The sequence below is a fragment of the Neoarius graeffei genome, chromosome 24, assembly GCF_027579695.1.
Source record: "Neoarius graeffei isolate fNeoGra1 chromosome 24, fNeoGra1.pri, whole genome shotgun sequence".
Lineage (NCBI taxonomy): Eukaryota > Metazoa > Chordata > Actinopteri > Siluriformes > Ariidae > Neoarius > Neoarius graeffei.
Window position 1 is genome coordinate 582,501 of NC_083592.1, and position 23,743 is coordinate 606,243.

The following is a 23,743-nucleotide window of genomic DNA, read 5'->3' on the forward strand; positions in this document are numbered from 1 at the left end:
ACCAGTGGCTCATTGCAGCTGCATAAGAGGAATAAAACACGTGGGGACATGATGTTATTGTAAAATAATCCTATAATGAGTGAGGGTTTCGATCCTGGACCACTGCAGAACTAAAAGGTTTGGTGGAATCCTCTTGGTAGTTTGGGAGACGGACATTTATGAAGAAATGTTCAGAAAGAAGTGGCTGCTGTGTGCAGCAAAGTTTATTTCCTCTGTTTCACTGTTCTCAGCCCTGGAGGAGCAGAACGGTCCTGGGCTGATGTTCTGGGGCTCGCTGATGGACAAGAATTTGGAAAACATAAGATTTTTTTTACTGGTGAGAAATGGAACATTGTATTCAACATTATATAAAAATATGTACACACTGATGAAACAGCTGTGTTTAGCAGTGAAGGGAACAGTTTCAGTTTCTTTCTCAGAACAGAACATGACCATATTTTTATTACTTATTTAACTGAATGTGCACTAAGCCCCACCTCCACTCCACTGTAACTGGACGCTGTACTAAACCAACCACTAATCTGCTCTGATTTCCTGCTGGTGATAAGGGAGACAACACAACAGAACCGATTAAAATGATGATTTTTTTTAATAACATGGTGATTTAACAGTGATTAACATGGTGATTATACAGTAAATGGTGTTGAACCTTCATAATATCAATACGCCTTCTACAAACAGTGTTCATTACAGTGTTTAAACCCAAACAGCACTCTAATGCAGGGGACAAAAAAATGAGAGGAAGGAAAATAAGAGTTTAGAATAAAGTAGAAGAGAATGTGTGAATGCAGAGTGTGAAATGATGTTTTTTTATTATTTCTGGAAGAAATTTATTAATCATATCTTAATTGGCAAAACTGAGAGGTGTTTTAAACACAAAGGCATAAAAATAAAGACTAAACACAAAACTCTGTCACATAAAATCTATAAACAATGAGAAGATCATCAGAAAGTCATGGAGCTAGAACAGAGAGAGAGAGAGAGAGAGAGAGAGAGAGAGATCAGAAAATAAAAGCAGAAACATTAACACGCTTTACACATCGCAGAGCCGAGCATGGAACTAGATCTCCAACACCACTCTAATATAAACTTTTCCTCTAGAGCTTCTTCTCTTCTTCTAACCTTCTAGAAAGTTCTCAGAATCCTAATGATCAGTGTGTCAGGTGACCGTGTTATGATTTCTGGAATAAACCATTTCTGAACAGAGCGGAGGGGGGAGCTACCTCAAACTGGAACAAAGCATTCTGCTCCAGGTGTTTGAGGTCAGTTGCTGCAGGTGTTAATGTTCTTGCCATCAACTGCATCCTCAACCAGAGACACGTGATAGTCAGTGGATAGAGTGAAGTGTGAAACACAGCCAACTAAACCTGCCAGGTACTGATGACTGGTGTGGAGAGCGACCTCCTTCATCCCACCTGTGGAAAAAACATCATCAACATCATCATTAACACCATCATCACTACCACCATCATCATCAACGCCATCATCACCACCACCACCACCATATAAAGTATATTGCCTAGGTGGTGGTGGGGGGATTATTTCGGTTCAACAGCCTTATGGCATGTGGGAAAAAGTTGTTGTAGAACCTGGCTGTTCTACTCCGGAGGCTGCATAGCCTCTTTCCAGAAACCAGCAGCGAGAATAGTCCATAGTGGGGCTGGGAGGTGTCTCTGCTGATGTTGCGAGCCCTGGTCAGGCTGCATTTTTCTGCAATATCCTGTATCGGAGGAAGTGAAGTCCCGATGATTTTCTCCACTGTCTTCACCACCCTCTGCAGGGACTTCCAGTCAGAGGCCCTACAGGCTCCTGACCAGACAGAGATGCAGCAAGTCAGTATGCTCTCTATAGTGCCTCTGTAGAAGGTGGTGACAATTGGAGGAGGGAGATGTGCCTTCTTCATCTGGCGCAGAAAGTGCATGTGCTTCTGAGCCCTCTTTACAAGGGCCCGGGTGTGATGGGACCAGGTCAGAGTCATTGTCATCATTGTCATCATCACCATCATCATCATCACCACCACCAACATCAACACCATCATCACCGTCATCACCATAATCATCATCACCGTCACCATCACCACCACCATCATTGTCATCACCATTATCACCGTCATCATCACCGTCATAATCATCACCGTCATCATCATAATCACCATCATCATCATCACCGTCATCATCATCATCAGCAGCAGCAGCAGCAACATTATCATCATCATCATAATCATGTCATCATCACCGTTATCATCATCACCATAATCACCGTCATCACCATCACCATAATCACCATCATCATCACCGTCATGACCATAATCACTGTCATCACCATCATCATCACCACCGCCACCATTGTCATCATCGTAATCACCATCATCACTGTCATCATCATCATCATCACCGTCATCATCACCACCACCATCATTGTCATCAGCATCATCACCACCACCACCATCACTGAGTGTGTGTGTATTAAACACACTGAATAAGTGTACTGTATGTTGAGTTCTCAGGGTGAGCTCTGTGTGTGTGTGTGTGTGTGTGTTGTGTGTAGTACCTATGTAAAGTTCTCCATTGACGTTTAGTTGTCTCATCTTGCCAGGTGATTGTCCTGTCTCAACTCCATAATCATCCACAGTCAGCTTCCCACTCTGTCCGTCCCTGACGAGAGGGTCAGAAACAGGAAACAGAAGGTAAAACAGGAAAGAGGAAGTTGTAGAAAGAGTCAAGTCAAGTCTATTTGTATAGCGCTTTTAACAATAGACATTCTCACAAAGCATCTTTACAGAATTTGAATGAATTAAAACATGAGCTAATTTTATCCCTAATCTATCTATAAAGAGTAACAGGAAGAAGGAAGTATTTCTGACCTGACTGCTTTCACTCTGTGCCACTTTCCATCACTGAAGGCTCCATTAACCACCACAAACACGGCCCCACTGCCCAGGTCATAACTGCAGAGAACATCACCATCATCCTTCTGTGTGTGTGTGTGTGTGTGTGTGTGTGTGTGTGTGTGTGTGTGTGTGTGTGTACCTGAAGATGAGTGTTCCATTCTGCAGGCCGAGAGACAGGTAGTCAGTGTGAGCTTGGCCTGGGTTCTCTCCTCTCCACAGTAACAGTCCGTCTTTAGATGAGCTCTTAAAGCGCAGGAACACACTCGTCCTCAAACCAGATACTCTACACACACACACACACACACACACACACACACACACACACACACACACGTCAGTCAAACTTAGACATATTTACACATACACTCTATATCACACACACACACACACACACACACACACACACACACACACACACACACACACAGCACTGATGCACACATACCTTTTAAGTATCTCTTGACTGTCGTATGTGAGATAACTGCGGCCCGTGAACTGAGGAATTTCAATCGCTTCAGTTACAGCTTACAGAGAGAGAGAGAGAAAGAGAGAGAGAGATGGAGAGACAGACAGAGAAAGACAATGAAAGAGCAACAAACACAAATGAGATGGACAGATCAAGAGAGAGGAAGCATTTCTGAGACAGAGACAAACAGACAGAGAGAGAGAGAGAGAGAGAGTGCTAGTGGTGCTAATGGCAGCATGCATGTGGAGAGCAGGAAACGCTTTCCTGGTGTTTCTCCTCCCTGGTAATGATGAGAAGGCCTACCTAGAGGAGATTAAAAGCCTGGAGAACTGGTACCAGGAGAACAACGTCCTCCTGAACATCAGCAAGACAAAGGAGTTGATAGTGGACTTCAACAGGAAGCAGGAGAGAAGCTTCCATCCCCTTATGATCAAAAGGTTCCCAGTGGAGACAGTGGACAGTTTCCAGTACCTTGGTGTTTACATCATGCAGGACCTGTCATGGTCCTGTCACATTAACACCCTGGTGAAGGAGCCCATCAGCGTCTTTACCACCTTTGGTGCTGACAGGACTTTAAACTTCCCTCTAAAGTGCTAAGGCACTTTTACACCTGCACCATAAACAGCATCACAGCCTGGTTTGGAAACAGCACCATGCAGGAAAGACGGCTCTCCAGAGGGTGGTGCAATCAGCTGAGTGCACCATCCACACTAAGCTCCCTGACCTGTAGTCGATCGACGACAAGAGGTGCTGGACCAAGGCCAGGAGATAGTGAAGGACCTCAGCTGTCCGAACAACAGACTCTTTCTGTAGCGATCAGGGAAGTGTTTCTGCTCCCTGAAGGCCAACACAGAGAGAATGAGGAGGAGCTTCTTCTCAGAGGCCATTCAGGCTCTCAACCAGGAAAACACCAAGGACTGGACCTTACTGCACAACACCAACACCACCGGCCTTCCTGTAATGGACCCGGAACACCCCGGATCTGTAAGCATCTAAATTTATTATTTATGATGGATGTTGCACAAGTCATTGTTTGCAAAGAAAACTGCACAGATCTGTAATTTATCTAATGCAGTAGCACTGACTGACCTCCTACTGCTTTATTTATTCTAAAGTTCTAACGGAGCGTCACAAACAGCATTTCACTGCACGGCGGACTGCAGATGGGTGTGTGTGTGTGTGTGTGTGTGTGTGTGTGTGTGTGTGTGTGAACTCACAGTTATAGCAGTAGTTTCCACACTCTGCACAAAAAAAGGACAACGTAGAAGTTTAATAGATTTTGTAGTGTGTGTGGCAACTTGTTCATTTACAGACAGATCTCTCTCTGAATTAGTTTCCTCCATCATTTCTTTTTTAACAGGCATTAATAATCATAATTGTACTTATTTGATTAACATTTTAAAATAACTATTTGACTGAAATATCAACACAACTGTGTAACTTTGTAGATTAAACTCAGTGTCAGTGCTCACCGAGAGGGAATTCATTATTTCACTTATTGGGTTTCAGTATTTGACCAATGCAGTATTTATAGTTATTGTGTGTATGTGTGTGTGTGTGTGTGTGTATGTACCTTTTTGGCAGTGTGTTCCGTCATACCCCAGTATACAGTCACACTCGTACTCATCTCGTTTGGGTCTGCATGTTCCTCCATTAGCACACGGGTTTTCCACACAGGGGTGAGGCGTGTTCATCACATTCACACCCATCACTTGACCCGTCACCATAGCAACCTCACGGTCATTCAGTGTGATCTACATGCAGGAACTGTGTGTGAACCACATGAAATCTGAAAAAGCTTTAGCCCCCCCAATAAAGCACATGCCTTACTGGTGTACTTGTTAAAATATTGGGTCTAATTTGTTATTCAATAATCTGAAGGGGTTTGTTCCACTGATCTGGTGAAAGGTTGTTTTTCTGTTTTAATGTTGATGACCAACTTCTTTAACAGTAAAAACAAAATCACCACACACACAGAATTACCAGAGATTCACCTTCACACATGAGCGTCTGTTGCAACCGGAAGTGTAACACACACACACACACTCACTCACTCACTCACTCACTCAGATTTCAGAACACTGAGTGAACTGGAACGCGACCTTTTTCATTTCTGTGCCACGCCCTCTAAAGCAGTGGCGCTCACCTTTTACCACAGCTCATGTGGGATGTGGAGAAGCTGCAATAGTAAGTACTTTAATTAAAGTGCCGACCTGACAGACTGATTTGTGGAAAGATATAAATCAATAAATATTGAAAATCATCTCTCTCATGCTCACTGCTGTGGTTTAGAATATAGATGCATTATGAGGTTCAATGAAGCAACACCTCAAGACATCAGGCAGAAAGTTAAAACGTGCTCACAACTGGGTCTTCCAGCAGGACGTTCATCCTCAAACAAAAACCTCCAAAGTGTTACAAAATGGATCAAATACAGCAAAGCGAAAGTATTGGAGTGGCCATGACAAAGCCCTGATCTGAATCCTAAACTCTGTGGACTGAAGAATGTGGTGAAAGTGAGGAGGCCCACAGACCTGAGTGAGCTACAGCAGCTCTGTCAGGAGGAACATGAGGAAGTTCTGGGATTGGGAGGAGCTTGTGGAAGGCTACAATAAGAGTTTGATTCAAGTTCACGCAATTACAAGGCAACAACACCAAATACTAGAAGATCATACGTAAACTTTTGACGCACTGAAAATCTGATGTAGTAAATAAAAGCTCTGTTAGTGATCGCTTTGAAATTAAATTTATGGAAATGAATTAGATGCCCTGATTGACTTAAAACGGGAAATATATGATAATGTGAAACGTGTGGAGCTGTGAAAACCTGTGTGTGTGTGTGTGTGTGTGTGTGTGTGTACTCTCTGAATGTCTCCACTGAATGGTCTGGCTACTCCAGCGCTGCCTTTTGTGGAATCATAATCAGGAACCCCACCGATATAGAGAGGAGAACTGCATTTAATCTGAGTAAATGCCCCCTACAAACAAACACACACACACACACACACTGAATAATTCTCACATCTTAGAACTTGATGTAATAACAATAAAAATAAAATCATAATTTGTTTTTAAAGTTAAACATTTTACTATAATCATGGGATAAAATCATACCTGAAAATTACTTGTTACACTTCATCGGTATGCAATGAGTAGTATAGAAATATAAGCACGCGCACACACACAAATTACATTTTACCTCAGCACTGCCCTCTACTGGCCACTGATTGTCCACCTGCAGGATTCCACTTTTTGCCGTCCGAGACGCTCTTAAGTCGTGCCACACGTTCATACTGACGGGCTGCTCGCTCCTGAACCACACACACACACACACACACACACACACACACCCATGCATGTGTGTGCAGTGTGGCTTTAATGGTGAAGTTACACATATCAGCATTCAGAACTCAGCCTATTCAGAAGTTCTGTGAGAAGCCACACTGTTAAACTGGTGTGATGAATGTGGACTCTGCAGACAGCCATCAGTGAGCAAGAGAACACACACACACACACACACACACACTCACTCTGACCTGATGATGGCAGCTCCAGTGCCACAGTCGAAGTGGAACTCCACAGCCCCGCCCACCAGTACAATGGACAAGAAGTCATGGCTGTGCTCATCGTGGCTGTAGAGCAGAGTTCCATCCTGATTAGTGGGTTTGAAGGTGATGTGGAACTCCATGAAGGAAAGGTAGGAGTGTGTGTGCTGAGGCCAGGGGGCGCTGGCGAACGACTGCACACTCTCACTGAAGCGGGGCAGAGACAGCACAAAGCCTGACACACAGAGGGTGTGAGTCAGTGTGTGTGTGTGTGTGTGTGTGTGTCTATGTGTGTGTGTGTGTGTGTGTGTGAGAGAGACTCACTCTCCTCACAATGAACCCCTCTGTATCCCAGAGGACAGAGGCAGATGTAGCTGTCTGCACGAGTTGGGTAACACACTCCACTGTGCTCACACACCACCTCATCACACACACTGGTACTGCACTCACCTGTATCTCACACACACACACACACACACACACACACACACACACACACACACACTGTTACACTCCCAAACATTCTGTCTGTCTGTGTGTGTGCGTGCGCATCTTACCGATGTCTGCCCCACTGAGGGCGTGTCCCTGTGGCCAGGGTCTCAGCTCAGTGTATCTGCCATTGATTGACAGTCTCTGGACACACCCATGAAAACCATGATTGGTTCCAACTGTCTTCATGAGCCAGTATACACTGGGAGCTCCACCCACAAACAGAGGAGTGCGGAAGGTTATTTTGCTGTAGTGACCCTGTAAAACACACACACACACACACACACTTTCTTACTAGGTCACTGAAAGTTTGGGTTTTTTTTTTTTTTTGTGTGTGTGTGTGTGTGTGTGTGTGTGTGTGTGTGTGTGGTTACAAGTGAGTGTCCAGACACAGGGGTGTTGCTGTCGAGTTGTAGCCAGCCATTAACTCCCTCTCGGAACAGAGTGACCGTGTGCCACTGACCAATCACCACAGAGCTATGACTGATGATCTGCGCTGCCCCTGTGCCACAGTTAAACCTGAACACACACATCTCCATTATTTAGGTTTATTAACAGTTGTTATTCAGACAACTTTATTAAATTATTAAGACAACAAAGACAACAGTCTCAGCTGAAATCTGTTCCACCCGAATTCATCATGTGCTGGTGTGTAGGAGAACTATGAGAGAAGATGAACAACTACTGCAACCAAACGGGAGCCGTGACACAGATGCGTCTGTTGTCTGTACTTTCAGAAGGGAAAATGTAATATATGAAAAGTCGTAGTGTATACAGACTGGATTTCCACTTTGATTTCAGTGTCATTGTACCACAATAATGGAGGAACGCTGGTCAGGAACGGGGGTGGTACGGTGGTGTAGTGGTTAGCGCTGTCACCTCACAGCAAGAAGGTCCTAGGTTCAAGCCCAGTGTCCGGCGAGGGCCTTTCTGTGTGGAGTTTGCATGTTCTCCCCGTGTCTGTGTGGGTTTCCTCTGGGTGCTCCGGTTTCCCCCACAGTCCAAAGACATGCAGGTTAGGATAATTGGTGACTCTAAATTGACCGTAGGTGTGAATGTGAGTGTGAATGGTTGTGTGTCTCTGTGTGTCAGCCCGGCGATAACCTGGCGACTTGTCCAGGATGTACCCCGCCTCTAACCCATAATCAGCTGGGATAGGCTTAAGCTTGCCTGTGACCCTGTAGAACAGGATAAGCGGCTACAGATAATGGATGGATTGATGGTCAGTAATGGTCAAATTGAATTTGCAGAACTGAGTGGAAGACATCTGTTGGAGGTAGGAAGTGACTTCTATCAGGGCGTGCCCTGGTAAATATGCTCATTACCAACAATGCCATCTGTTTGAGGGAAATTCAAACATGAACCATTGAAGATCAGGTAGTATTCCACAGCACTGACTGGGTTCTTCACAAGAACGACGTACATTTGTGCCTTTTGAAAAGAATTCAAACAGAGTTAAGGAACAGCAATTCCAAAGGTGCACAAGGGGGCGCAACATCATTGGTCACTGCCACAAGTTCCTGGCCAGCAGGGAGGCAACATCACCCTCTATGTAGCCATCAGCAATCAGGGAGTCCTCCACTACCATGTCAGTGTTGGTCCATATAACATGACACTTCTGCTCCAATTTTTAGATCAGCTCCACCATAACATTTTACAAGTGAAAGGGAAGCCAGAGCAACCAGAGCAAATCCAATATGTTGTCATTTGGGATAACGTGAGTGTGGCAGCGGGGGTGTGGTCAAGCATCGGTCTGTGACAGGAGGGTGGAGTCAGGGAAGGTAAGTGGCAGAATCACTACACCTGATGCCTGTTAATCTGTGTTTGTGTGTCTTCCACAGTGACCGTGCCCTATATAAGGAGTGAGAGAGAGCAGAGGAAGGAAGCTCTCTCCCCAACCAGATGACTTGTGTGTGTGTGTATGGCTGGAAGTATAAAAGCTGAAAAGCTAAATAAAAGAGTTTTGTTGGAACTCAGTTCTGGCCTGCCGTACTTCTGTGCTCCACCCACCCGCTCTTATACTACAGTGGTGCCGAAACCCAGGAATGGAGCACAGAGGCGAATAGCTCCATGGAGTCATCCCCCTTCGCGGACCTGATCCACGCCCTTGCCACAGCCCAACAGAGCCAGCACCAGGCGCTGATCGCCCTCCGAAAGAAGCAAGAGCAAAGGTTCGAGGCCCTCGTGCTGGCGCAACAGGAAGATCATCAGACGTTCCGGCACCCCCTCGCGTTGGCGGGGTCCACCACCTCCACAGCCGGGGGCCCTCCCCACCTCACCCTAACAAAGATGGGCCCGCATGATGACCCTGAGGCCTTCCTAGCGCTCTTTGAGCAAGCAGCAGAGCCTGGGGCTGGCCGGTGGAACAGCGCGCGGTGCGCCTCCTCCCCCTGCTAATGGGCGAGGCGCAGCTGGCCGCGCTATGGCTCCCCGCCGACAGCTGGCTGGTCTACGTGGACCTGCGCCGGGCCGTCCTCTAGCGTGTGGGGTGCACCCCAGAACAACAACGGCAGCGCTTCCGCGCTCTATGCCTAGAGAACGGCCGGCCATTCGCGTTTGGCCAGCAACTCCAGGACACCTGCCAGTAGTGGCTGAGGGCTGATAACCGCAACGCCAAGGGAATCGTCAATCTGGTGGCACTGGAGCAGTTCATCACACGACTTCCTGAAGGGACCGCGGAGTGGGTCCAGTGCCATTGCCCGGCGTCGCTGGATCAGGCCATCGAGTTGGCGGAGGATCATTTGACGGCTGTTCCCGCGGCAGGATCGCAGATCTCCTCTTCTCCTCTCTCTCTCTCTCCCCCTCCCCTTCTGTGTTTCATCCTCGCCCCGTTCCCCCATCGCAGAGGCGGAGGCCGGCTCTGCCCCAGCCGGCCCGCCGCACCCACAGTGCCCTCCCGTTTCCCGCTTCCATGTCTGTCTTTTACCCCCCTCAGGTGAGTGAGCCCCAGAGCACCGGTGCAGAAAGAGCCCGGGCCGGTTTGCTGGCACTGCGGGGAGCTGGGGCACTTCCAGCATCAGTGCTCAGCAATGGAAGTGGGCGCGGTGGTCCGGATCCCCGACACACCAGGAACCGCCCTCGATTGGGCCGGAGCATATCGCATACTGGTGAGTGTCCAAGGGGATACGTATCAGGCTTTGTTGGACTCCGGCTGTAATCAGACCTCAATCCACCAAAGCCTGGTGCAAGACGAGGCATTGGGGGGAGCACAATTGATGAAGGTGTTGTGTGTGCATGGGGATGTTCCAACTACCCTTTAGTGTCGGTCCACATTCTATTTCAAGGGGAAAAATCTAGTGTAAAGGCAGCAGTTAATCCTCGCCTTACCCACTCGATAATTTTGGGGACTGATTGGCCGGAATTTCGGGAATTAATGACTCATTTAGTGAAGAGTGGGTCCTGCCGTAGTTCAGCAGGGGGAGGTCCCGGTGTGGCACTGGCGGGAGCAGCTGTCACAGAGCCATCTATGTCATCCCCACGTCAGAGTGAGGAGCCGCCGGCTCCTCCTCCCTCTCTCGGGGAATCCCTCGCGGATTTTCCGTTAGAGCAGTCGCGAGACGAGACTCTGCGGCATGCGTTTGACCAAGTGAGAGTAATCGATGGTCAAACGCTCCAGCCAAACGCCACCCCGTCCTTCCCCTATTTCTCTATTATGAGAGATAGATTATACCAAGTGACGCAGGACACTCAAACAAAGGAGCCGATTACGCAACTTTTGATCCCAAAGAGCCGCCGGGAATTGGTATTCCAGGCGGCTCACTTTAATCCCATGGCTGGACACTTGGGGCAGGATAAGACACTAGCCCGAATAATGGTCCGGTTCTATTGACCAGGGATTCGTGGCAATGTCCGTAGGTGGTGTACGGCGTGCCACGAATGCCAGTTAGTAAATCCAGCGGCCATTCCAAAAGTGCCTTTGCGCCCTCTACCATTAATCGAGACCCCATTCTAAAGAATTGGGATGGATCTCGTCGGGCCTTTAGATCGGTCAACACGAGGGTATCGCTTTATTTTAGTTCTGGTGGACTATGCAACGCGATACCCAGAAGCAGTGCCTCTTCACAATATCTCCGCACGTAGTATTGCGGAAGCACTCTTCCACATCATCTCCCGAGTCGGAATCCCCAAAGAGTTTCTGACTGATCAAGGCACCTCGTTTATGTCACGCACACTGTGCGAACTGTATGGGTTACTGGGAATTAAGCCGATCCGCACCAGCGTTTATCACCCACAAATGGACGGTTTAGTCAAACGGTTCAATCGCACCCTCAAGAACATAATTAAAAAGTTTGTACACGAGGATGCACATAATTGGGATAAAAGGCTCGAACCCCTGTTATTCGCAGTGCGAGAGGTCCCACAAGCCTCCACAGGGTTCTCCCCGTTCGAATTATTATATGGGCGTAAGCCGTGCGGCATCCTAGACGGCGGGAAAATTGGGAGGAGGGACCTTCATCGAGCAAAAATGAAATCCAATACGTTATCAACCTGCACGCAAAACTCCACACACTCACACACCTAACCCAGGAGAATTTGCAGCAGGCCCAAGAACATCAAATCTGCCTGTACAACAGGGGTACGCGCCTTAGGGAGTTCACACCGGGAGATAAAGTACTCGTACTGTTGCCTACGTCGAGCTCCAAATTGATCGCCAAGTGGCAAGGACCCTTTGAGGTCATACGGCGAGTCGGGGATGTTGACTATGAGGTGAGGCAGACGGACAGGGGCGGGGTACTACAGATTTACCACCTCAATCTGCTCAAACTCTGGAATGAGGAGGTCCCTGTGGCGTTGGTGTCAGTGGTTCCAGAGAAGGCAGAGCTGGGGCCGGAGGTTCAAAAGGGAACATTGACATCGCGTACCTCTCCGGTCCCCTGTGGAGACCACCTCTCCCCGACCCAACTCACGGAGGTTGCCCAGTTGCAGACCGAATTTTCGGACGTGTTCTCACCCCTGCCCGGCCACACCCGCCTCATAGAACACCACATTGAGACGCCCCTGGGGGTGGTAGTGCGCAGCCGCCCTGACAGGCTGCCCAAACACAAGAAAAAGGTGGTTCGGGAAGAACTCAAGGCTGTGCTCGAAATGGGCATCGTCAAGGAGTCCCACAGTGACTGGAGCAGCCCGGTGGTCTTGGTTCCCAAGGCCGACGGGTCAGTCCGGTTCTGTGTGGGCTATAGAAAAGTCAACGCAGTGTCTAAATTCGATGTGTACCCAATGCTTCGTATTGATGAGTTGCTGGATAGACTAGGCACAGCTCGCTTTTATTCGACACTGGATTTGACAAAGGGTTATTGGCAGATCCCCTTGACTCCACTATCCCGAGAAAAAACAGCCTTTTCCACACCGTTTGGCTTACACCAATTTATCACACTTCCTTTTGGGTTGTTTGGGGCGCCCGCTACGTTTCAGCGGCTTATGGACAGGGTCCTCCGCCCCCATGCCACCTCTGCGGCCGTGTACTTAGACGACATCATAATCTATAGTAACGACTGGCCGCGGCACCTGCAACACCTGAGGGCTGTCCTTGGGTCGCTGAGGCGAGCGGGCCTCACAGCCAACCTGAAGAAGTGTGCGATTGGGCGGGTGGAAGTACGGTATCTGGGCTTCCACTTAGGCAATGGGCAGATGCATCCCCAAATTAACAAGACAGCAGTGATTGCGGCCTGCCCGAGGCCCAAGACCAAAAAGGGGGTGAGACAGTTCCTGGGGCTGGCTGGCTACTATCGTAGGTGTATACCTAATTATTCGGACGTCACCAGCCCGCTGACTGATCTCACTAAAAAGGGGGCACCAGATCCGGTCCAGTGGACGGAGCAATGCCAGCGGGTTTTTTTCTGAGGTGAAGGCTGCACTGTGCGGGGGGCCACTGTTACACTCCCCTGACTTTTCTCTCCCCTTTATGTTGCAGACGGATGCCTCGGACAGAGGGCTGGGGGCTGTTCTGTCCCAGGAGGTGGAGGGGGAGGACCACCCCGTGCTCTATATCAGTAGGAAGCTGTCAGTGCATGAGGGGCGCTACAGCACCATAGAGAAGGAGTGCCTGGTGATCAAGTGGGCAGTCCTCGCCCTCCACTACTACCTCCTGGGGTGCCCTTTCATCCTCTGTTCGGACCACGTGCCCCTCCAGTGGCTCCACCGCATGAAGGATGCCAACGCGCGGATCACCCAATCTGGCACTCCAGCCCTTTAATTTCAAGGTGATCCACAGGCTGGGGGCGCAGATGGTCGTGGCGGACTTCCTCTCCTGTCAAGGGGGGGGGGGGAGTCGGCTGCAGGCCGGACGGCTGCCCGGCCTGAGTCGGGCGGTGGGGGTATGTGGCAGAGGGGGCGTGGTCAAGCATCGGTCTATGACAGGAGGGCGGAGTCAGGGAAGGTAAGTGGCAGAATCACTACACCTGATGTGATGTCTGTTAATCTGTGTTTGTGTGTCTTCCACAGTGACCGCACCCTATATAAGGAGAGAGAGAGCAGAGGACGGAAGCTCTCTCCCCAACCAGATGACTTGTGTGTGTGTGTGTGTGTGTGTGTGTGTGTGTGTGTGTGTGTGTGGCTGGGAGTATAAAAGCTGAAAAGCTAAATAAAAGAGTTTTGTTGGAACTCAGTTCTGGCCTGCCGTACTTCTGTGCTCCATGCACCCGCTCTTATACTACAGTGAGTTTCCATTGGGCTGATCTGGTTCACACCTGGGTCAATGATCACTCCAGGTTCACCAGTATTTTTCTGCCAGCATATGCCCCCATTTCTAAATCTGATAGATGAATTTTTTTTTCTGAATGGTGATGGAAAGCAATTGACTGTAACCCCTACACACAGCAAAACCTCCCCGAGACAATGGAGGGTGCCTGTGGTGATGTGTTTATAGAGTCTATCCTGGGTTGGATAAAGTACACAAGGGCATTTTTCCCATGCTGCCTGGCAAGAGAAAACATCCTTTGTGATGTTGATGAGATATTATGGCCTGGCCCAGCACTAAGACAAGATGAAAACACTGATGCTCAATAACATGTACATTCACTGAATGTGCAAAAATCACTTTTGAATTGAACCCAGATGTTAGAAGTTTGCAATGTTGGGTGTGAGTTGGGTTGTGTGTAATGATTTGAGAAAAAGGAAATTGTTCCAGGAATTGTGTCTAAGCAATTGGGGAAAACTGTAAAAGACTTGCTGAAGTGGTAGAGGGGTTGTTGAGGTTCTAGAGGAGTTGCTGAGATTCTGGAGGAGTTGAGGTGGTAGAGGAGTTGCTGAAATTCTGGAGGAGTTGTTGAGGTGGTAGAGGAGTTGCTGAGGTTCTGGGGGAGTTCTTGAGGTTCTGTAGGAGTTGCTGAGGTGGTAGAGGAGTTGCTGTGGTTCTGGAGGAGTTGTTGAGGTTCTGTAGGAGTTGCTGAGGTGGTAGAGGAGTTGCTGGGGTTATAGAGGAGTTGCTGTGGTTCTGGAGGAGTTGCTGAGGTGGTAGAGGAGTTGCTGTGGTTCTGGAGGAGTTGTTGAGGTTCTGTAGGAGTTGCTGGGTTGGTAGAAGAGTTACTGAGGTTCTAGAGGAGTTGCTGAGATTCTGGAGGAGTTGAGGTGGTAGAGGAGTTGCTGAAATTCTGGAGGAGTTGTTGAGGTGGTAGAGGAGTTGCTGAGGTTCTGGAGGAGTTATTGAGGTTCTGTAGGAGTTGCTGAGGTGGTAGAGGAGTTGCTGTGGTTCTGGAGGAGTTGTTGAGGTTCTGTAGGAGTTGCTGAGGTGGTAGAGGAGTTGCTGGGGTTGTAGAGGAGTTGCTGTGGTTCTGGAGGAGTTGCTGAGGTTCTGGAGGAGTTATTGAGGTTCTGTAGGAGTTGCTGAGGTGGTAGAGGAGTTGCTGTGGTTCTGGAGGAGTTGTTGAGGTTCTGTAGGAGTTGCTGAGGTGGTAGAGGAGTTGCTGGGGTTGTAGAGGAGTTGCTGTGGTTCTGGAGGAGTTGCTGAGGTGGTAGAGGAGTTGTTGTGGTTCTGGAGGAGTTGTTGAGGTTCTGTAGGAGTTGCTGAGGTGGTAGAGGAGTTACTGAGGTTCTAGAGGAGTTGCTGAGGTTCTAGAGGAGTTGCTGAGGTTCTAGAGGAGCTGTTGAGGTGTTGGTGTAGAGGATGTGACCTGTAGTGAAGTTTCTTGTGCACCAGAGCAAGAGATATGAAATCTCCTCGACTGCGTTCATTCTCTCCACAGTACAACAATAGACCATCCTCAGAGTCCGCCTGACACACACACACACACACACACACACACACACACACACACACACACACACACACACAAGCTGTTTTTATTATAACCATGCTTTTTAAGCTGTGGACATTCCATTCTGAAGGAAATATTGTGTGTTATCTGAAACTTATAAAGAGGCACAAAGAGTGAAACAGTGAGTGAAAGAGAAACAGAGAGAGAGAGAGAGAGAGAGAGAGAGAAAGTGTTTGACCTTGAACTCCAGAGTAATCTGGAAGCTCTGGTACGAGTTCTTTAGGGGTTCAAAAGTCATGTGAGAAAATCCGTAAAACCTTGGAAACCGTATCAACACACCTATGTGGAAAACACACGTGAGTCATACACATGCACACATACAAAAATAAAAGAGGTATTGAGCAGGTCACATAAAAGAGCATGTCACCTTCGGAGCAGAGGTTTCCACGGTGACCAAGGTTGCAGTGACATCTTGATCCTCCGCTGTCGTAGTCATTACTGCAGAAACTGTCCGGAGGGCACACTGTCTCATCACATGACACATCATACACACGGGGCTCCATGCCTTTCCAGGATGTGATGATAGGGCTGGTGGTGGGAAGGGCTGTTTTAGAAAGCAGGGGGCGTGTGATGGGAGGTGCTGTTTTAGAAAGGGTGGGGCTTATGCTGGGTGTGGTAGTCGTTAATGTCCAAACTTTATTGAATGGCATGTCACTGATCTGAAGTTCAGGTGTGTTTTTGAGCACAGGTGTGTTGTGCAGTATTGTCTTTCTGTAAATTACATGTCCATTAGCAGAAGCACTGCTTGGTGATCGGAGCTGGGAGTGTAGGTTCTTCATAACAGGAAATGGCTGCAGCTGTAAAAATGCAAACTGGAAACATCACCTCACTGAAGAGACTTTAATACTGAATTAAATTAACATCTGTTGATGTCTGAGGAAACAGTGTGAATAAAAGGAGATTATCAGCATTTTCAAACACCCAGTCTGTGGTTCAGCACTAAAGCTAGCATTCTGAATAAAAAAAATCCACATTGCTATCATTAATGCAAATAAACAGTTAGTGAGTCTGACTAATATAATTCAGATCACACACCTCATCTACAAAGACATCATAATCTGAGTCAACAGCAAACCCCACATCATCCGTGTAGAGCTCCTCATCACCACTGCTCACTTCAGCCGGACCTGCTACACACACACACACACACACACACACACACACACACACACACACACACATATCCAAACTCTACTGAATGGCATGCCACGGATCTGAAGTTCAGGTGTGTTTTTGAGAACAGGTGTGTTGTGCAGTATTGTCTTTTTGTAAATGACATGTCCATGAGCAGAAGTGCTACTTGGTGATCGGAGCTGGAAGTGTAAGTTCTTCACAATGGGAAATGGCTTCAGCTGCTTAAAAAAAAAGTGGAGGTTCTTCATAACGGGAAATGGCTTCAGCTATCAAAATGTGAACTGAAAATATCACCTCACTGAAGAGATGTTAATAAAGGCGTCAGGATGCCTGGTCGGGGGGAGGGGGGAATCATCCCCACACTCAAAGACTGAGACTGGGAACCCCCCAGCAACACACCCTTGCAAGCAAATCTGAACACCTGGAACCACCGTGCCCGACTACCAAGACTGTGTGAAGTACCTCCTGAAAGTCTCCGAGAAAATGTGAATGCAGCAGTATGAACAATCCCTACTATGACCATCACTGAGACCAACAAGCTGATATACATCACAGCAACGGTGATCCTGAAAATGCTCAGTTATAAGATGGACACTAACCATAAGGTGCAATATCACCATTGAAGAGAAGGTTAGAGGCTAAGATCAAAGTAACCTGGAGAAAAGTTAACAAGTTATCAGAACTCTAGAAAGGTATGACAAGGAAAGGGCTATGTAAGAAATACAGCGAGCTGTCCATACCTGAGGCCCTAAAGACTCAACAAAGACTCATAACCCTGGCTACCCATCTATGGAGGTACACAAGCAAAGCTGAAGCCAGGAGAATAAATAGGATGTTCTTTACTCAATCATTAAAGGTGTACACCCAGTGGCAGGGTAATAACAACATGGTTCCAGATCCACCAAGGCTGGAGACTGACCAATACTGGAAAGGGATATGGGAGAAGGAAAAATCACATAATGACAGTGCTCAGTTACTAATGTACAGTGGTGCTTGAAAGTTTGTGAACCTGTAGAGACGGGTAACCATGGAAGGCAAGTCTTTGTAACCAATGAGGAGTCAGGAGAAGGATGATGTACGCAAAGGATGGTTAAATTTATTTTTAACTAATGACAGCTCCCAAAACCATGCAGAATATTTACAGTGAATCAAAAAAAACCCTGAAAATAAATAATGACACGATGGTCAAACAAAAAGGCAAAAAATAATACTGGAAATAAAGCTAGCTAACTACAGCAACAGCGCATACAAAATCACTCAGACACTGAGTTAACAAGGCCTACCACCCACAGGTCCGCACTCATCGCTGGCCCCCCTAGACTGACCCAGGTAACTCTTTTAACAGAGTTCAAGTACTCGTTCCCCCGATGGATCATACCACTGTTACAAATTACATGGGGGTAAACTGACAGTGGAGCACTGAAATAGGCAAAAGAAAATAAATACAACAAAATACTGAAATACAAATCAAATGTGCTAGCATAAAAACCAATAGTACATGTACTAAAATCATAATCAAACCATAAATAAACTTGAAACACAAGATAACACAAATTGGAACATACCATAATTAAGTACGCGCAGCGCTCGTGTATGCCTGAACGTGCCTAACCTGAGAACACCAGTATATCTCAACAGTGACCGTGCAGACTCTTTTACAAGAGTGAGGAAACACTACGGCACTGGTAAGTTGGTTATCACACATTTTATAGACATTAGCAAACTCTTATAGCTTTAAAACATGTTGATTACACTGGCAAGAAAGTTTACACGCGAGAATGATTAAATAAACATATCGCGGCTGCAGTGTCTCTGGAATGTTTATGTCGGCGTTTCGCGGAGTTTAAGACATGTAAAATGCTCGACAGCAAACTTAACCGTGTGCACCCGAGTTAAGATAATACTGCACATGAAACACAACCATACATGTCAACCTTTGGTCAATCAAACCTGTATAACCAACCTCCAAAATCCGTATTTCCCTTATAAAATCCGTATAAGATGCAAATTAAAATAATTTACCTAAAATGTGAATGATAATTAACAATGATATATCCCAGCTACTTTTTATTCAATATTAATAACAATTAAAGCCGCAAGCGGCCTCGACGGGCCCTCGCGCCAGCGGCCAAGGGGGGCGGGGGCATGCGTCCCCGCGAAATAACTTCCACTGCTTCTTCGGCAAGAGACATTACTCCCACAATGGCGACAAAGCACAGAATTGGACACATGGTAACAATAGGGTCTCGCACTGGACGGTGCTCGGGGGGCGCTATAGAGGCCCTGAGGCCCGCCTGGATCTGGGCTTCTGGTTCTCAGTAGCGGTGGCAGTCTAAGAAAAAGGAGCCAAATTTCGTGCGTCGTCGACCATGGCAAGCGCCCCAATAAGGGTCTTGTAAAGAGTTTGCTTGCCAAGTTTGACAAATCAGAAGCTGCAATATCATTTTAGCCATAACCAGCACCCCCAGGGGCGAAAGTGCACAAAATTTGGCGTACATGTCAGGTGAGCTATGAAGAGTTTGCGTATGAAGTTTGATGACAATTGAGTAAATAGAAGATGAGATATAGATTTTTGAAGAATAAATTTATTGGTTTTTCCCATGTCAGTAGGTGGCGCTATGCTGTACATGAGCGATTATGAGTTGGAAAAATAAGTGTCTACAACAGCAACGTACTATCACAAGGTAGTGGTGTGAAGGAAAAGCAGTATGGAATTATTTACCAAAAACCCGTTGTGGAGCAATTGCGTCGGCCAAAAACAGCGCCCCCCATGGACGAAAATTCCCAAAATGTGGTATACATGACATGGGAGGTAGTAAGAGGGTGGCCGTGAAGTTTGACCAAATTTGAGGAAAGATCGGATTTTTTGCCCAAAAATAGCGCCCCCAGTGGCGAAAGTGCACAACATTTGGCATATATGTCAGGTGAGCTATGAAGAGTTTGCGTATGAAGTTTGATGACAATTGAGTAAATAGAAGATGAGACATAGATTTTTGAAGAATAAATTTTTTGGTTTTTCCCATGTCAGTAGGTGGCGCTATGCTGTACATGAGCGATTATGAGTTGGCAAAATAAGTGTCTACAACAGCAACGTACTATCACAAGGTAGTGGTGTGAAGGAAAAGCATTATGGAATTATTTACCAAAAACCCGTTTTGGAGCAATTGCGTCGGCCAAAAACAGCGGCCCCCATGGACGAAAATTTCCAAAATGTGGTATACATGACATGGGAGGTAGTAAGAGGGTGGCCGTGAAGTTTGACCAAATTCGAGGAAAGATTGGATTTTTTGCCCAAAAATAGCGCCCCCAGTGGCGAAATATCACAGAAATTGGGTAACATGTCAGAAGCCCAATGAGAGATGTGCGTGCGAAGTATGAGCAGTTTTGAGCAATTAGAAGATTTGTTATGAATTTTTAAGCATGTAAAATTTTGCATTGAAAATTGATTGACGTATAACTTCTGAACGGTTTATCCAACGTGAAACGTATTTAGTAACTTTTGTCAGCCATGTCTGTAGATGATGTGTATCAATTTTGGTGACATTCCTATGAACGGTCTAGGAGGAGTTGCGCCGTCTTCGTGGCCATGCATTTTGCACAAAAGTGAAATTACCTCACTTCCTGTTGGGCGTGGCTAATGCATTGGCATTACATTTTTGTCCGGCTTAGCGAGATACATATGCGTACCAAATTGCATGCCACTACTACAAACTACATGGCAACCATGTAGTTAATGTCAACCTTAATGCGGGAGGCCAAAATCACAACGACTTAGGGGGCGCTATAGAGGCCCTGAGCCCCGGCCAAGTTTGGGCTTTTGGTTCTGAGTAGCGGTGGCAATTCTCAGAACTGGTGCCAAATTTCATGCGTTTTCGCCCATGGCAAGCGCCCCGAAAATGGCCCAACAGCGGAGAAAAATAAAGAAGAAGAAGAAGACGGAAGAATAATAATAGTGAACTCTTACAAGAACAATAGGGCCTTCGCCCATAGGGCTCGGGCCCTAATAAACCTTCAGAATGAATACAAAGCTCCAATGTTCGACAAAAACACAAAGTGTCACTCTAATGTTCTGAATTGTACTCCATGACAGCTTTTTTAGCGCTCTGCACCAATACCTCACGAGGCTGCACGTCACAGCAAGTGTCTGTGTTGATCTTGCCGGAGTGCCCATTCAGAATCTTTTCAGTCGCTAGTGAAAGTCGCTCAGGTGGAAATATGCGTTTCAGACAAAATGTTACTTCCCGGTTAGCGGGATTCTCGCAATGCGGTGTGCGCATGATCAAAAGTGGAACGAAGTCTCGCTACCACAAGATAACGCGCAATTTCATAAGACTCTTTACTGGCTGTCTGTGGTGTACAGTATGTTTGTAAATGAATGTTACGCACTCTTTTATCATCAAGGGAATTGATTATAGCTCTAAATAAATATTGAAGTTTTTTTAAAGAATCCGTATAACTTTATTTGTACGCCCGTATACTACGTTTATTGAATCAAATCCGTATAAAATACGGACATTCCGTATAGGTTGACATGTATGCACAACATATAAACTGTGTAAACTCACGTGACAGTCCGTTGTAATGTCTTTATCAGGTAGTAATCCACGAGGCAGTTTGAATGGGGAGAAAGCGTCCTGAAAGTTCAAGGCAGGTGCCATGAGAACTTACGTGATGACGTGGTGGCCAGCCACGGCATCACAGAACCCTTTAGAATTTTCTATATTTCTGCATAAATATGACCTAAAACATCATCAGATTTTCACACAAGTCCTAAAAGTAGATAAAGAGAACCCAGTTAAACAAATGAGACAAAAATATTATACTTGCTCATTTATTTATTGAGGAAAATGATCCAGTATTACATATCTGAGTGGCAAAAGTATGTGAACCTTTGCTTTCAGTATCTGGTGTGACCCCCTTGTGCAGCAATAACTGTAACTAAACATTTCTGGTAACTGTTGATCAGTCCTACACACTGGCTTGGAGGAATTTTAGCCCATTCCTCCATACAGAACAGCTTCAACTCCGGGATGTTGGTGGATTTCCTCACATGAACTGCTCGCTTCAGATCCTTCCACAACATTTCCATTGGATTAAGGTCAGGACTTTGACTTGGCCATTCCAAAACATTCACTTTATTCTTCTTTAACCATTCTTTGTTAGAACGACTTGTGTGCTTAGGGTCGTTGTCTTGCTGCATGACCCACCTTCTCTCTTGAGATTCAGTTCATGGACAGATGTCCTGACATTTTCCTTTAGAATTCGCTGGTATCATTCAGAATTCATTGTTCCATCAAGGATGGCAAGCCGTCCTGGCCCAGATGCAGCAAAACAGGCCCAAACCATGATACTAACACCACCATGTTTCACAGATGGGATAAGGTTCTTATGCTGGAATACAGTGTTTTCCTTTCTCCGAACATAATGCTTCTCATTTAAACCAAAAAGTTCTATTTTGGTCTCATCTGTCCACAAAACATTTTTCCAATAGCCTTCTGGCTTGTCCACGTGATCTTTAGCAAACTGCAGACGAGCAGCAATGTTCTTTTTGGAGAGCAGTGGCTTTCTCCTTGCAACCCTGCCATGCACACCATTGTTGTACAGTATTCTCCTGATGGTGGATTCATGAACATTAACATTAGCCAATGTGAGAGAGGCCTTCAGTTGCTTAGAAGTTACCCTGGGGTCCTTTGTGGCCTCACCGACTATTACATGTCTCACTCTTGGAGTGATCTTTGTTGGTTGACCACTCCTGGGGAGGGTAACAATGGTCTTGAATTTCCTCCATTTGTACACAATCTGTCTGACTGTGGATTGGTGGAGTCCAAACTCTTTAGAGATGGTTTTGTAACCTTTTCCAGGCTGATGAGCATCAACAACACTTTTTCTGAGGTCCTCAGAAATCTCCTTTGTTTATGCCATGATACATTTCCACAAACATGTTACGTAGATCAGACTTTTTTTTTTATTTTTGTCTCATATGTTTAACTGGGTTCTCTTTATCTACTTTTAGGACTTGTGTGAAAATCCGATGATGTTTTAGGTCATATTTATGCAGAAATATAGAAAATGCTTATGGGTTCACAAACTTTCAAGCACCACTGTACCTGAGAGCCAAATACAGCAATCTCCCTGAACAAGAAACAATAACCATCACTTTGGCAGACATCAAAAATGAAGAACTGGACAGCACCAGGCCCAAATATGGTTCATGCCTACTGGCTAAAGAAGCTAACCTCAGTACATGAGTGATGGCAGCTCAGATGAACCAGCTGCTCATGGATGGGACTGACCTGGAATGGCTGACTGAAGGTCAGACAGTCCTGATCCTGAAGGACCCACAGAAGGGAGCAGTCCCATCCAACTACCACCCGGTAACCTGCCTCTGCACAACATGGAAGCTCCTGTCAGGCATCATAGTGGATAAGATGAGTAGGCACCTGACTCAATACATGAGCGAGACCCAGAAAGGAATGCTAGGAACACCAGAGGAGCAAAACATCAGCTACTGGTAGACAGTGCAGTAGCTTGAGACTGCAGAACCAGACATACCAATCTGTGCACTGCCTGGATTGACTACAAGAAAGCCTATGACTCAATGCCTCACATGTGGATCCTGGAATGCTTGAAACTGTACATCATCAACAGGACTCTCAGAACCTTCATCAAGAACTCAACGAGGCTGTGGAAAACAACCCTAGAAGCCAACTTTAAGCCAATAACACAGGTCACCATCAAGTGCGGCATATACCAAGGGGATGCCCTGTCCCTGCTGCTGTTCTGCATAGGACTGAACCCCCTCAGCCAGATCCTCACCAAGAGTGGCTATGGATACAGACTACAAAATGGAGCAACCATCAGCCACCTTCTCTACATGGATGACATCAAGCTGTGTGCCAGGTCTGAGCAAGACATTGACTCACTGATCCACACCACCAGGATCTACAGCAACGACATCAGAATGTCA

At 46.6% G+C, this 23,743-nt stretch overlaps 1 protein-coding gene across 1 annotated transcript in view; it reads right to left on the reverse strand.

Annotated features, from left to right (window-relative positions):
• Positions 1 to 1,263: 1,263 nt before the first annotated feature.
• The window catches only part of LOC132872618 (pikachurin), a 37,220-nt gene continuing 14,740 nt past the window's right edge, over positions 1,264 to 23,743 (reverse strand). The window contains exons 9-25 of the mRNA XM_060907551.1: positions 16,678 to 16,772; positions 16,010 to 16,439; positions 15,821 to 15,921; positions 15,499 to 15,599; positions 7,765 to 7,909; positions 7,459 to 7,648; positions 7,226 to 7,351; positions 6,893 to 7,136; positions 6,556 to 6,667; positions 6,218 to 6,334; positions 4,930 to 5,110; positions 4,574 to 4,597; positions 3,336 to 3,414; positions 3,030 to 3,173; positions 2,864 to 2,947; positions 2,551 to 2,654; positions 1,264 to 1,415 (exon numbers count right to left, since the gene is read on the reverse strand). Coding sequence (XP_060763534.1) covers positions 1,264 to 1,415; positions 2,551 to 2,654; positions 2,864 to 2,947; positions 3,030 to 3,173; positions 3,336 to 3,414; positions 4,574 to 4,597; positions 4,930 to 5,110; positions 6,218 to 6,334; positions 6,556 to 6,667; positions 6,893 to 7,136; positions 7,226 to 7,351; positions 7,459 to 7,648; positions 7,765 to 7,909; positions 15,499 to 15,599; positions 15,821 to 15,921; positions 16,010 to 16,439; positions 16,678 to 16,772 — 2,429 coding nt within the window. The remainder of the gene's footprint in view (positions 1,416 to 2,550; positions 2,655 to 2,863; positions 2,948 to 3,029; positions 3,174 to 3,335; positions 3,415 to 4,573; positions 4,598 to 4,929; positions 5,111 to 6,217; positions 6,335 to 6,555; positions 6,668 to 6,892; positions 7,137 to 7,225; positions 7,352 to 7,458; positions 7,649 to 7,764; positions 7,910 to 15,498; positions 15,600 to 15,820; positions 15,922 to 16,009; positions 16,440 to 16,677; positions 16,773 to 23,743) is intronic.